The 15615-nt window shown below is 49.1% G+C and overlaps 1 protein-coding gene across 3 annotated transcripts in view; it reads right to left on the bottom strand.

Annotated features, from left to right (window-relative positions):
- Positions 1-1058: 1058 nt before the first annotated feature.
- Positions 1059-15615, bottom strand: part of MFSD4A (major facilitator superfamily domain containing 4A) — a 31507-nt gene continuing 16950 nt past the window's right edge. For 2 of the 3 annotated variants that reach the window (XM_011372983.2, XM_011372984.2), the window contains 4 exons: positions 8463-8610; positions 5069-5139; positions 3628-3748; positions 1059-2466 (listed from right to left, as the gene is read on the bottom strand). In XM_011372983.2, coding sequence (XP_011371285.1) covers positions 2411-2466; positions 3628-3748; positions 5069-5139; positions 8463-8610 — 396 coding nt within the window. In that variant the 3' untranslated portion in view covers positions 1059-2410. Of the gene's footprint in view, positions 2467-3297; positions 3749-5068; positions 5140-8462; positions 8611-15615 lie in introns of those variants that run through there. The other variant, XM_023538263.1, reaches the window with a different exon arrangement.

Consider the following 15615-nt stretch of genomic DNA (forward strand, 5'->3'; position numbering starts at 1 on the left):
GTATGAGAGAGACTTTTCTTTGGAGAACATTTGGTCATTTGTTTTTGGGCTTAAATAAAAGGATCAGTTGTCCTTGATAATAGATAACACACTTATTCGATTTAAAATATTTTATTTTAGAAAAGGCACTCTTAGATTTGTTTAAATCTTGTTTTCTGTATTCACAAATTAATCATGATCACCTTAGAAATAGCCATTGATTTTTCTTTCTAAATCTGTATAAAGATGTTTTCTTAAAAAGCCACAAGAAAAATACAGCTGTTTTCTTCTTGCCCAGGTCAGTCACTCATTACAGTTTAGGGTGCACGTTTAAGTTTGTCTGGCATCGAATACTTCTAAGTATTTACAGACATAGTTAAAACTATACCCTTAGACCACCAGGTTTCAAAAAGTTTGGATCTGTTTGAATTACAATAAATATGTACCAAACATATGAACAGTTTCTAAGCTGTGTATAAGGAGGTTTTAAAAATAAAAATTGTTACTGTTTAGTAAGCAGTTTCTATGTCAGGCATATAATGATAGCTTTACACAAATTCACTTAATTCTTTCAGAATTCCTTTGAGGTAGGGTAAGGTTCTTTTTGCAGTGTCACTTTACAGATTAGAAAAAGCGAAGCTGGAAGAGCTTCAGTGATCCACCCAGGACCACAGAACTGGAAGGTGAGGCCAGAGTATGAACCTGGTCTCTCGGCAGCCAGGTTCTTATCACCACACCATGCTGCTGGCGGATGGCGCTGGCTTACGTGACAATGCCTACAGTTCCAGGATAAACCTTTTAATGTCAGGCATGTGAACCACACTGCTTGGACAGGTTACTGAGTGTCATGATCCACTTTTGATACATGTACAGTTGTATATACACAGAGAAAGCGCAGGTAGACTAATGTACAAAGTCCCAGTAATAGCCATTTCACAACTTACAGACGTCTCCGTCCTCCTACCTCTTTCCAGGCTGCTGAGTTTGCCTTCTCTCTGTTTTACTACAGGATTTGCTCTGGACAGGAGCCGTTGCTCCTTGCCAGACGGGCGCTGCTTTCAATGCACTGTGCAGCTCGAAGTGCTCGGTAGAGCCATTTTTGTTAAAGAGCTTGACGTGGGATACAGGCATACCTCGTTTTATTGCGACCCACTTTATTGCGTTTCACAGATGTTGCATTTTTTTTACCAATTGAAGGCGGAAAAAGGTTACAACTCGCTTTATTGCGCTACTCGCGTTATTGCAGTGGTCAGGAAGTGCACCTGCAACATCCTCGAGGTACGCCTGTAAAGAATTTTTTCTCTATAGAAGATGTGAAGTTCAAATTAGTTATTTTCGAGAAGTTCGTAGTGCTGTTTCTACACCTTTCGTAAGCTAGTCAACATCAGTACAGAAAAATAGAACATTCATCCCACTTTCCCAGGCACCTTCTTGACCAATTAGCGTTGATTACTAGCAGTGGTTGCTGGTGACTGTTTAACAACAGCCGGCTCTCGTGGGGGTGGGGGAGGACATGGTTTGGAGCTTTTGCCAGTTTCCGTGGTGTAAATACTCCCCCCGTGGCTGATCTCACGTAACCGACTATCACTGACAGTGGAGTTGTAAAGAGACGCACAGGGGTCCGTTATGGTACTTCCCCCATACGGATACGACAGTTACAAATCCCCTCAAGGGCACAGATACGGAGAAATTAGGAAGTGATGCGTTTTGAGTAGCTATTACCTCTGAAATATAATTTAACTTTAGGTTTCTATAATTTAGTTTTTATTAAGGGCTGCATTTAACAACCAGCTTTCAAAATGAAATTTTAACAATCAGCTTTTATGAGCTAGCTCTGCATATCACTGAATTAGTGTCCCAAAGATAGCAAGATTCAACTTTCCTTTTGCTGTTTTGGATTGTGAATGAACTAATGATAGCAGCAAGAATTTGAGGGACTTTGGACTATTCAGTAAAAAGCACATAAATCCTGTGAACATGCTGTGAATAACTTGGGGTTTGTTTTGATCAATTTAAAATATATCTACATATTTCAATGATCATCAAGCTTTATAATTTCAACCTATTTTTTCAAACTTCAACTGAGAGTGATCTTCAAACCTAGGATGTGATCCATGCAGAAAGGGGCCAGTAGAGTGAAGCAGATGGCTATCTTCTTCCTTCCCCTCTCGGTATTCTGGACAGCTCTCACCAAAAGTCGGAACCAGGAACGAGGAAGGTAACTTGAATAGCCAGGTAAACTAATGATGTGCCTACGGAGGACCCATGTATCAGAACTCAATTCAGTTTCTTCTATGCAAATATTCAGTGGAAAAGATCTGAACAAGGTGTTGAAAGATTGACTCCACTGCCACCCCAGCTTTCTTCCACGCTTTGGTCTCTGCTGGTGCTCAAGAGGCTGGATGTCTTCGCTTGCCTCCTTCACCCAGTTTTACCTCTGGTAGCATTCCGAGCTTTCCATTCCAAGTGGTTTGTCCTGGATAGGAACTAAAACAGAAAAAAAACACAAAAAACAAAAAAACCCGCAGCATGTTCCAGCAGCTCTGATTAAGTTGCAGCAATTATTTATTCTGAGAGCTGACCCAGACTTTTGTTTCTCTGCCTTTCTATGGCTCCTCAGGGAGCCAAGTGAAAAGTCAGACCTACTAGTTCTGGCAAACTTGGTGGAGGCAGTTTGTTGAGCCTAGTGTCTCGGGCTTGGGGAGTATGTATTTCTTTTTGTCTCTTATGAATAGGGAACTCATTACGTGTTACTTATTTGATATTCAGCAAATATTTCTTGAATGTGTGGCCTAAATGAAGGCTCTGTGCGGAGGGCTGGGCTAGACAGCAACTGGCACCTGCCACCTCAAGAAGCGAGACTGTAGATAGTGTTGATTGTTCTTCTGGGGCTTTTAACTGATTGTTTAAAGGGAGCACATATCCACCTGCTGAGAGAGAGGGCTGTGGGTGCCTGTTCCTTCAGTCGATACTTTCTACAGAGAGGATGAGGGCTGTGCCTGGGCACCTTTTCTTAAGAACTGGCTGTGTGCACAGCTGATACAGTTGCAGGAACTCTGAGAGCTCTGGGCAGAAAGGCAGGGGAGGGCTGAGGATTATGAAAATAGCTTTGGGACTCCCCCTGTCTGGGGTCTCCAGGAGTGAGACTATTCTTAGGTAGTGTCTCTGCCCTGAAGGAGCTTTTCTTTGCCTGAAGGAATTTTTTTTTTTTTTTTTTTTTTGAGAAAGATTTGGACTAGAGTCAAAATGCTAAGCTGCAAAGAGAGCAAAGAGATGGCCAATTAGGCTGCTGGGCCGGATTCCAGCCAGGGAGGCGGGCTCTGCCTTTCAGTGCCCTGCCCAGGCTGGAAAGAGTCTTGGCGCTTGGTCCCTTGGCATGGTGGGATGCAGGAAGCCAAGTTCACATCCATGTCCCTCTCCTAATAGAGAAACCATGAGTCAGCCTATCCCAGTCCCTCCTGCCCTAAGAGCACAGCACAATCGCATGGCAAAGCAGGAAGAGGGGAAAGGAAGCTGTAGAAAAATAAACATTTCCTTGCATTCTACTAGGAATAGAACAGCATTGATGGTGTGTTAAGATCCATAACATCTCCCACAGCCTCCCCCTGCTCTGTTTTCCTCCTGTGTAGAAACAGATTCTTTCTTTACCTGATGAGCATCCAGGGTGCATCCTGTGGAAAAACAGGAGCAAGATGTAGAAGGTAAAAGCCAAGCAACCAAAGATCACGCCACAGACCAGGAAACTGTAGCTGCCCTGAGCCTGGAATATCTGCCAAAGGGGAAAACACAGAGATACAGGCCATCAAAACCTCCTGTGAAGATGAGCTGGTGGAAGCGGCCTTCTCGGGCCCTTGGCAGGTTTTCCAGTCAAGCTGAGGACCAACATACCGATAGATACATGGGTAGGAGGGGCGTCCTGACCTCATTTCAAGGTTATGTTTCTGTGGGAGGCAGAAATCCTGCTCTAAGGAAGGGGGACTTGGTGACCCCTGCAGTCCCTTTTAGTTCTATGTCTGGAACCTTCGGAAAAACTTCCCTATCTTCCTTAAAACTCCAGGCATACTAGGTGTTTCTCTACCCACAAAGCCTGACCAGAACCTTGCAAAGGATATATATATATATATATATATATATATATATATATATACCCGCACACACATACACATACACATACACACATGTACATATATATTCTTAGCCTTTTATTATGGAAAATTTTTAAATATATGCCAATGTGGCACATGCAACTCCCATGGACCTATCACTAACTTTAGCAGTTAGCACCAATTTCTTCCATAGCCCTCCACTAGATTATACTGAAGCACATCCCAGCCCTCACATCTTTGAGATGCAGAGAATGTTATAAGATGTAGCTCTTTCCCCACCCCACAGGGCAAAAGCTGTGAGCAGTGAGATTTTTGAGGCTGAAAGACCTAGTTTTGAACATCATCCCTGTCATTTATTAGAAGTTTGACCGACAGAGGGCAAGCCACTTAGTTTATCTGACTTTCCTCTGTAAAGAGGGGAATGACAATATCTACATGATCATCTTCAGTAAAAAGGAGATGTATTAGTTTCCCCTGGTGAGCAAGAACCATAGGTATATTTAACAAAAACTGGGAGAGTCAGCCTGTGATCAGGGCAGGAGTTGGGCAGGAAAGCCAGGCCCTTTGCAGGGTGGCCAAAGGCTACAAGAGGTGGGGTGAGGAAGTGGCAGGTTGAAAAGGGATGGAAAAAGAACTCTGCAGCTCATACCCATCCCAGGCTCGGGAGCTAAACAACATTCCCACGAGGCCCCTCTGGCCCTGCTCCCAGACGTGACTTGTGTTTGCTTTGGACTATTGCATCCCTTCCCAGCTCCAGGTCTCTCATTCGGAGGCTGAGCCTTGAAGGCTGGCTCAGAAACGGAAACAGGTAACACGGAATGGGGCCCTGTTTCCTTGGGTTCAGAAGGTGGCTGGCCCCAGCTTCCTACCTGCTTGGAGGAGCGCTCCCCTACTAGAACCTGAAAAACCTCCCTATCTTCCTTAAAACTCCAATCACACCAGATGATCCCCTGCCCCGCTCCCACCCCAAGTTTCTCACATACCCAGCCGACCAGCATCTGGAGGGACATCTCTCCAATGCTTGCCCCTGTCACCAGCACTGTGGTCGCACAGCCTATGCATGAGAGAAGGATTTGGTTTAGTAAGAGTGAGTTGAAGAGACACAAGTCATCGGGCATAATCTGGGTTGTCTGTAGGAAGCCTGGAAAATGGCCTAGCTGCCTGAGAGGGCTGCTGGGGCTCCCTGAGATTCCTCAGCCCTAGCTCTTAACTTTGCTGTGGAACGCTCAGGTCCCGCTGTCCCTACATTCCTTCCTTGTTCTGACACTTTCGGGTGCTCATGATTGTCTTCCTGGTAAATTCCGAGTTGCTTAGCCTGGCATTCAGGGCCCTTCCCAAGCTGACCACCACCTGCCTTTCCAGAAAGATTTCCTGATCTCCTCAGGCCAGCCCTCTGCTCTGGGCAGAGCCGTGTCCTCACCGCCCTGGCACTGCGCTGACCAGCTATGCCTCTCGTCAGTCTGGCAACATGACACAGACCCTCAAGCCCAAGCTTCAGAGTCAGACTTGGGTTCCAAGCCCAGCTGTGTCACCTCCCAGCATGTGGCCTAAAGAAGTTCCCTCCTGTGGGCCTTGGGTTTTTTTGTGTAAAGTGGGCATCACAACCCATCTCTCTCAGGGTTGCTATGTGGATCGCTCTGACGCGATGCGTGTAAGCGCTCAGCATGGTGCTGCAGCATAGTAAACCCTCGACACCAGGCCCGTTCTCTGCTCAAACCCTCAACGCTGCCTTCAGGATAAAGTCCAGGAGCTTTCATGTGGTTTCCAGGGCCCTTTGTAATCTGTCCCTGTTGAGAGCTCAGACTCATCTCACGCACTGCCTGCTCGCAGTCTATCCTCCAGCCAGGAGAAGCCACCTTCAAGTTCCCCAGCACGGACTCTCACCACCAGAACCGGACACAGGCGGACTCTCCTAAACATTCCTCCTCCTCTGTGACAGGCTCCTGTGCATCTCGTCAGTCCTTTCGATTTCCTTCTGTACTCCTCTGTCCCCACCCCTGGCCCTAAACCTGGATTAGTTACTCCTCCTCCGTGCTCCATCAGCCCCCTGCACCCTTCTCATGTATCCCACCGTCTGTTTACCGGGTGGCCTTCCCCTCTAGGCCGTAAGAGCCTGAGAGAGGACTGTGCTTTGAATTTTAGTTCAGGGCATAGACCGCTGTTTATTACGGTGGCCAACGTATGCTAGACACTGAGTGTTTTTTGAATAAAACAAAGATCATTTTCTACTCTGGGCTTCAAGTTCCCCTTTTAGTCTCACTTATGTTTACGTTGATACCTATGCACTTCTGTTCTCACACCGGTCCTGCCCCCACCTCGCCCTTCCCCGGAATGCCTTTCCTTTTTGCTTCTGCCTTTCCAAATTCTGAGCCAGCTCACACCATGTCTCCTCCACGAAGCTAGCTGTAGGTTCAACACTGGTCATTCCCTTCTCTAAATTCCAGCGGCTCCCACTGTCTGTCCACTCATTCATTCAAAAACCTTCCAGTACCTTCTGCGCATCAGGTACTGTGCTATAGTTAAAGTATCTATTGAGTACCTGTGAGCTAGTGAAGTTGCTAAGTCAAGAGCTTTACATTTTCTCTAATGCACAAGATAATCCTCAAAGGTAAGTTTGCTCATTTCGCAGATGAGCAAACTGAGACTCAGCGAGGGGAAGGAAATTGAAGTACGCAAGGTCACAAAGCCAGAGAGTGTGGAGGCAGGACTAATATCAGGTCTGCTGATGACCTCAGGGCCCTCGCTCTTGCCCTTGTCCCTTGCTGGTTCCCACGGGGAGCGTGTCGTGAGGAGAAAACGCAGATACATAGGTACAAAGCCTTGAGGGTGGTCAAAGAAGAGAGGCAGGTACAAAGGAGGGGACGCCTTTCCAGTGGGCATCAGAGAAGCTTCCCGTAGGGACGAAGGAGGAGGGATGAAGGAGAGGGCATTCCCGGCAGAGGGTTCACCATATGCCCGAGTGTGGAGGGATGGGACAGTTTGTATGCCGTCAAGGAGGAGCCGGCTAGAGTGCCAGCTCTGAGGGGAAGCAGGGCAAGAGAAGGCTGGAGAAAGGAAAAGAGCCCCACGGAAAGATATGAAGGGCCGGATCAGCTCTGTTTTAAATCAGTCCCACTGCAGCAGCTCCAAGGCCGGCTCAGGAGTTGGTCCTCACCCTGGCTCCACGTTAGACTCACTTAGCAACTTCACATCAATTACATCAGACTTTGTGGAGACAAAGCCCCGGCACTGGGTTTTGTTACACGTCCTCCAGGTGATTCTAATGTGGAACAGCACTGAGAACCTCTGATGGAGGCAGATCTGAAGGCAAGGAGACAAGCCAAGACCTGCCAAGGCAGCGACGGGGGTTGCTAGGCTCGGTTAAATTCCCTAAGCTGGGAAGTGAGGACCAATGCCCAAACCGAGGCAGCGTCGGGGGAAATGAAGAGAACGGATCTTAGTGACCATTTGGCAGCAGAATCAACCAGTCTAACTTATTATTACTGTTAAACTCTACCCTTTGTTGATCACTTAAAACTCTGGGATACAGTATGTGACATACGATGGCAACACTATTTCTTAACTTCATTTACTTGCTTGGGGTTTGGGGAGTATCCTTAGATTTCAGGGATCCAGTCTCTCATTACTGTGGAGGACTGAGGTGGGTGTCACTCTAATTGCTCTGACTGCTCCCCTCCCCCCATACACCAATTTCCCTTTCCCCTCCTCTAAAGCAATCACTCATCTTTAATGCTGGGTTTCCAACACTTTTGGGCATCTCTAGTTACTTCTAATGGTAATGTTAACTGTTGAAAACATAATTATTTTTAATTAACTCATTTTAAAAAAAAGATCTTTGCTACACACATTTGGGAGGCTATAGAAAGGAAAGATTAGTCAAGAGAATTAGAGGTTTCTGACATCAAAAAAGCTGTGTCTCAGCCCCAAATCGGGTCGGAGTCTTCATTCTAATCCTCTATGTTTAGAATAACATCCACAAGAACAACAAAGCAAGAAAAGGTACTACTATTGCCGATAAGGTACAAAACCCCTTTTTTAGGTCATAACTTCCCCCATGCAATTCTGTTTTTCTCTGAACTTGGAATTTCCATGCCTTTTACACAAAATGCCAGCTGTGGGTCAGCAGAAAAAAAAAGCAGTAAGCTTCCTGTGGCCTGAAATCAAATGGTACAGGTGTAATGTTGAAGTGGGGGGCCACATGGGTCAGAACAACCCCATCTGTGATCTCGTTCCCACCAGTCAGGGGAGCATGGTTTCTGTGAGGGGGTAGGGCAGTGATCTTCCATCTGGAATATCCCAGAAAGATGGGGCCTGGGGAAGGAAGTGGCACCCAGCCAGGGGGCTGAGCGCCTTTGCTCTCAGCTCCTGCACACTCACCTTTGTACTGCAGAATGTCCTCTGTGTAGGCGAGCATGCTGGGGAAGGTGCTACTGAGGAACAGGCCCAGACTGGCTGTCCCCACGAACAGGAAGATGACATTGTAGGAGAAAGCAAGAAGCACCAGGTATGTTACCACCACGCCGACCTGTCATAGCAGTGATGGAGGTGATCAGAAGTTGAGAAAAGCCAGGTGTCCATTGAGAAAGCAAAAACCAGGAGTCAATCAGCCTCCGGACGGACGTGGACAGGAGGCCCCAGGAGCAGCCCTGTGACCAGTGTGCCACCCTGTGGAGTATGCGGGGACTGCACCTTCCCCAGTCTGGTGTTGGCCAACCAAGCTCTGAGAATATAAGATGGCTGGGTGAGCCCACCCAGCCACCTACGCAAATGGCCTACCATACCCGCTTAACAAGTGCTTAGTGAGGGAACATTTCCTGTCCCCAAGGTTTTCCGTATAAGCACGGAGAGTGCCATCGTCGTCAGCTCTCTGCCCTGCCGGCTCAGAGGTCAGCGTCCTTCATCGTTGTGAAGTAGAGCTGCTTTTCTTTCCCTAGATGCCTGAGTTTGCAGAGGACACCCTGGGGAGCAGGAGAGGTGGGGTGGGGGCTGCAGGGTCCCAGGCTCTGAGGATCCAGGCAGGCCTCCCAGGAGAGGGTCAGTGGCTGTGGCAGGCCAGCGTGACATTCACCCCCTCCCCCATTCCACTCAGATTCCACAGGCAGATTGTAACCCATGGTAGGAGACCCCTGTGATGGATGAAGGGACCAGAAATCTTTCTAGTTCAGTATTTTGTGAAAATACCCCTTTTTCTACATGCTTTAAAATATATTTGTTGATATTGACTAATTTCTATGCAAAAAGCTTCTGGGAAGAAACCCAGGCAGCACGGTTGTGGAGGCAGAAGACCCAGGTGTAAGTACCAGCTCCGTTTTTGACCATTTCTGGCACCTCGAAGCAGCTGATCTCTCTGATTCTTAGCTTTCTAATCTGCGAAGTGGTCACCAAAGATCCCCTGAAGAGAGGTGGGGAGGCGACAGCAACGAAGGGGCTTATCACGCGTGAAGCTATAGAAAAACGTCAGTCCTAGTATTTGTGGGTGAGCTTTTCTTAATGTCTCAGGAGATAAGGGCCTTCTACGGAAACCCATAGCTTTCAGGTAAAAACCTCCTGGGTGAGTACATCTGTTTCTAGAAAAAACAAGATAAAGTTACAGAGAGCTGGAAAGTATGGGAGAAACCCAGTGACCGAATCCCAGTCCCGTCTGCTCGGCAGACGGGGACCTGAGCGTGAGGGGGAAGGGGCTCCCACACGCACAGGCACACCTGGAGGATCCGCTCCCATTGGAAGAACAAAGCCAGTGGCTGCAGCCCTTGAGTCCCTCGCCCTTTACTGTCTTGTCACCAGCCCCTGGGCCCGAAGTGCCAGAATCTCACATGGAGGCTCAGAGTCCTTACTGAGAAACACTTGCCGCCATGGAGAGGGATTTGCCACCAACAACGGCCGAAGGAAACATATTCTCTTCACAATGGAGAGGTGACACGAAAGCTTTCTTTCATGCAGTAAAAATACAAAAGCAATGGACCTATCTATGGTTGCAAATAAAACGTATTTCTTTGGTGTAGAAAATGGTCCCACAGCTCCATCTGCTCCTTCTTCCTTCTCAGCTCCATTTCTAAACGTTGGCATGGCCCAGGACCGTCCTGGTGCTTCTTCGTCTGCATTTCCCATTAGTCCAGCTCCACAGTTTCAAATATCTCTATGCCCGGACTCTTAAATCTATCCCTCCAGCCATCACCTGTGTTCCGAACTCCAGACTTGCGTATACAACTGCCCCTTTGATATGTCAACTAACACTGGACAACTAACCATGCGGCCCAAAGGGAACTTTTCCTGACCTCCTCCTACATCAGTTACCAGTGTCCCACCCCCTCTCGGCTCAGGCCTTGTGGCTAAGGTAGAGTCTATAATTCCTTGTTCTCTCACCTCCTGCACTGTGGCCAATGGCAAGTCCTGTCAACTCTACCTCAAAAACTGTTTTTAGAATCTTTGTATCTCCAAGTCCATCCTGACCACCCTCATCTAGCCGCCACCTCTCATGCCTGGACTGCAACAGTGGCATCTCGCTGTCTCCCTGCATGACTGGCCTCTACAATCCATCCTTCCACAGAACAGCTGGAGTGTGCTTTTAAAATGCAAAGCAGATCATGTCCTTTCCTGCTTAAATCCTTCTAAAGGGCTTCCTCCTCCTTTGAATAAAATCCTTCTGCTCCCTACTCCAGCCCTCCCCACCATGCCCCCTGGCCAAGTTCATTCCCACCTTAGGATCTTTCAGCCAACAGTGCCTTCTGCCAGGATCACTCACCCCTGTGCTCTTAAAGAGGCTAGTGCCTCCTTGATAGTCAGCTCTCAACTTAGGCCTGGGGCAGAACCAGTACTCTAAAGATGCTACTTCGGCTACCCTCTTGCCATCTGCTGCCCCACTTGCAAACCACACATATTTCCAGACAAGCCTTAAAGACACACTCCAAAAATCTCCAGACTTAAGGAAGTTTTAAAACTTCTAACTCTCTAATTTTAGCCTGGGTGACAGAGACTGAGTATGCCCAACTGCAACTCTCCTCCCACTCGGTGGGTGTGGCCCCTCCTCACCCAGTAGTGGTGGTGTAGACAGACGGTGTAGCCGTGTAGCCGGTGTACATGGTGTAGACATACCCTGGCTCCCAGCCTACCTCCCACCTGCTCGTGGCTCCCATCATCCTGACCTTCCCGGCAGCACACTCTCCTCTCCCCGAGCCCACTGTAAGCTCCCTCAAGGCAGAGACCTCTTCCTACAGAACTTGGCACTTCTGCAGTTCCCTGCAGGATAGATCGTTAGTGGTTGCTGAGGCGCAGGAGAAGCCCGAGAGCTGGGTGACAGTTCATTTAAAAATGAGAGGAATACTGGGAGGTGACTACAGTGAATATGAGACAGTCATGTGGCAGCTGCAGCATCGTGAACTTGCTCAGCTGTAGGCCCAACAGGGTGCCCACCCAAGCACCTGAACTGCTTTAAAAACAATCCAGATGCCCAGGTTCCTCTCCACATGAGAGTCAGAATCTCTGGGGCAGGGCCCAGAACCCGTATTTTCCAAGAGCACCTCCAGTGGGTCTAATGAATTTGGGAATCCCTTGCTCCAGGACAGTGTTTTCCCAAACCTGTTTGATGACATGAGCCCCCTGGGGTGTTTGTTAAATATGGAGATTGCTAGCCACCCCCCCACCACATTCGGATTCATGAAGTCTGGGCCCTGGGAATCTCATTTTCCTTTGTAGAATCCATCACTCCAGAGGAGTCGTTACCATCAGTGCCTAACTCCTGTGGATGCTTCAGACTTCCTTTTCTCAAATCCAAATTCCCATCCCACTCTCCTCTCTCTAAGCAGCTGGCCTCTGTCCTGCAGGAGCTGGCCGCCAGCAGTGCCTGTACCCACACTGTTCCCCACCTTCTCCTTCCCTGCCCCAAGCTCCACGGAACCAGGGCCTCGCTCCTCCCTGAGCTTCGCATCTGCTTCCTGGCTGTTCTTCATCCCTTCACCCCTCTCCCAGGGCCTTCACTCAGATCCTCTCAGACAGCGGTATCTTTGCAGACCCCTTCTTACAGGCATGATCCTTTTCTCCTCTGCCTGCAAACAGGCTCATGCCACCCGACTCCTGACAAACAAAACTCTCTTCAACTCAGAAATATTTGCAGGACTCCCACCTCCACTTCCCACCTCCCGCTCACCCTCAGCCTCTTGAGATTGGCTTCTACCCACCCGCCCTTCCATTGACCTTGAATAGATATTTCTTTTTTGAAGGTCAGAAACTAATACAAGGCCAAATCCAAGGGCCTTTCTTGGGGCTCATGATTTTTGGTCTGTGTAGCCCCAATATTATTTACCAACCCCCTCTTTGCTAAAACTCAACCCAAAGAAGGACTTTCTGACAACAGATTGGGCTACTTGGAAAGGCGGTGAGTTTCCAGTCACCGGAGGTGTTTAAACAGATTGTGTACCCCTCTTCTATAAAGGGATGTTATAGAGGTGATTGAAGCCCTGGTGGGAGGTTGGGCTGGATAACCTTTCTGGTATCTAATCTGGACCCTTTCGTCATAGATGGTAATGTGAACACACCTCAAGTCTTAACCTGTCTCTCAGCCCCAGACCTCCTGCCTTCTGGGCAGATCAGTTCCTTGAAGGCAGCCCACATGCTACATGAGAATCACCTCGGATAGTTTCAAAATGCAAATTCCCAGGCTCCAGCCCAGAGAGGGTGATTCTGAAGGCCAGGAATCCCTGGCCTCCACTGGCCACAAGGCTCTGACCAGCCGGCGCCAAGGCGAACACAGGGGGCCAAGGCCAGCACCTGCTTCCTTGGTACTCTTGGAAGGTTATCAGCTGGGATCTGCTCCCCACGCCCGGCAGGAATCACCTTCTACAGCCCCTTCCTTTTATAGGTACAAAATCAGAGGCCCAAAGAGAGAAAGGGACCCTTCCAAGATCACAAGGGTAACAAGGGTAGGCTCCACTTCCTGGATTTCCATCCCTTCCCCACCACCAGCATCTCTCTCCTATCCACTCCTTTCCTCCCTCTGCTCCTACAGTCCCACCCTGTTGGCAGAGTCCTGAGCAAGAGACCTGAGCAAAAGTCCTGGGGCAGTGCTAGGGCCAGTAGTGAATGGTTCTCCTGGGTCTCCAAGAAGTAAAAGGAGGCCACTTACCACATTGATGAAAACCATGGTAGCTGGCTTCACTTTGGAGGAGATGGGAATGGAGACAAGCTGACCCAGGGTGATGAAGCCCCAGAAGAGGCTAGGGAGGTAACCGGCCACCTTATGTCCCACAGACAATGGCTTTTCCACTGCATAGCTGTACACAAAGGTGGAATATGCCCCCTGTGGAGAGACAGGCCCCACTGAGCACACCTGAAATGCAGCCAGACCACAACCCTGGGAAAGGAAGCCCCAGCTAGGCAGGCGTGGTGTAGGCGAGGGAGGACTGGTCCTGCTCCCAGAGGCTTGACGAAGGGCGGGCTTGGGGCCAAGATCATACACACACACAGGCCCAAGCCAAGGACAGAACCTCGGGTGCCACAGTTCCCAGACTGCACCTGGGAGGCCTAGAGGCCCCGGGGGGCCGTCTCTCCACAGGGAGCCCACGGCAAGTACTGCGGCCCCCTTCACCAGAGCAGGTTCCACTACATGTCTTATTTATGAGGATTCCACAGAAAATTTTTTGTCGAAGGAAGTTTGCAGCTAAAAAATTAAAAAACAGAAAAAGTATGCACAAGCATTTCATTTTATAGACGAGAGGGTAGAGAGAAGTGACTTGCTCAAGGTCACATTGAGAGTTGGAAGTCAACCAGTATTGTCACGAGTACTTTCCACCAGGCCATCAAAGTTTTTAGGGCCTCCTCTTTGGAGAGTTCCTCATATGGCGGTCAGTTAATCAGCCATTCAAAACTGTCCTAATCTAATCCTGGAAAAAGGCATTAAATAGTTTAACAGAGGTCACTAGTGGACTGAATAGCTGGGCCCAGATCCTGCCTGTAGCTTGTTTATGACATGGCTTGAGAAGCCCAGGTGTGGAATGTATTCCAGGAAGCAGAGTGCCCTAGAGTTTATTTGGCATGACCTCTACTTGGGGGAATAGGGCTCTGCCCCTTTAAAAAAAATGTGGGTAGCCTGCACTCAGTAACAAACCTATAGGCCCCTATCCACAGAGTTAACAAAAATATAAACAACTGGGGCTGTGAATGATTCTGGAGACAGTCTCTCCCTGGACTTTAGTTTAAATCTGGGGATCGACTGTACTACAGGTGAGGTCTCCAGGAAACCCTGATGCCCCTCTCTTTCTCTTGCCATTCCCAGACTTGAGTCTTGGGGTGGAGGGTCCCCCAAGAAGGTGCACTTTGAGGGCAAGCTCACCGTCATCCCATCGGTCATGAACAGGACCAGGGCAGCTGTGATGTGGATGGCGAAGAAGGAATAAGGGGCTCCCCTGAAGTTCTTTCTCTGGCAGCAGCTGAACAGGTCCTCATGTGCTGGATGAGGTACAAGACCAAGGGTGAGTCTCAGTTTCTGCTCCCCGCCTCTGCGTGCCCAGGGAAAGTGGCTGGCAGTCAGAGGAACCCTGGCAGAATGGGGGACCACTCACCGCCTCCTACTTTCTCTAGCCTCAGCCATCCGTTAGGAACAGCCCCTGTCCATCTCACAGTCCTGATGGAGGCAAGGCTCAGAGAGGTAAGTAACTTGCCCAAGGTCACACAGCCAGGGTTAGGCAGAATGGAGATTGGAGCCCGAAGTCTGCCTTCCCCATTCTCTTAGCCAGGTTACTCCATCTCCTGCCTCACGAGGCCATCAGTGCCAAGGTTCTTTTCTAACCATTATCACCTGTGATCTACGGTCACCCTCTGGGGGAGAGGTTACCAGGGGAGCCTCAGTGTGGGGCTGTGAGTATGAAAGTTCATTAGAGCCCCCACCTGGGTATGGCTGGCTCTTTGGGGGCAGCGAGGAAGCGTCTTCCTTTTCAGGAGGCTGTGTCTCCAGGGCGAGCTCATCTGCAGACAGGAGCAGGGGCCTCCTCTGAGGGCAGCAGGTCAGCAGCCGCTCTTTGGACAGCAGATACAGCACAGCCATGGGCACTGGGAGCTGGGGGTGGGCAGAGGGTCAGGAGAGCCCAGTTCCCGTCGGGCTCCCCCTTCCCACGCTTGCCCTACTCCATACGCCTGCAAGGTCGAACGACACATGTCTGCACAGTCCTGGGAAAAGACAGCTCTTTTCCAAGGGTGCCCACCTAAGAGGTGTCCCCAGCTATCGCAGCCTTGACCCAGGGCAGGCTGCATGTAATTGCTGCCCACCCTAAACCACATCCATTTTCCTTGTCGCATGTAAAGCTTGGACTCATGCTGGGCTTCTGTTGGCACAGAAGTGCCAGAGATAAACTCATTTCCAACATCTTTACCCTGAACTGTGCTGGGGCAGCCCCCACACACTCCGTTATGCTGGTAGATCACGTGTTGTTTTACAAAGAAGTTTTGCTTTCGTTCATCCCAGCTCTATAAAACTTGCTGGGGGGAATTATTATCCCCATTTTCCAGATGGGGCAAATGAGTTTTAAAGTTATCACTTAGT

The sequence above is a fragment of the Pteropus vampyrus genome, unplaced genomic scaffold (assembly GCF_000151845.1).
Source record: "Pteropus vampyrus isolate Shadow unplaced genomic scaffold, Pvam_2.0 Scaffold217, whole genome shotgun sequence".
In the NCBI taxonomy this organism is placed as follows: Eukaryota; Metazoa; Chordata; class Mammalia; order Chiroptera; family Pteropodidae; genus Pteropus; species Pteropus vampyrus.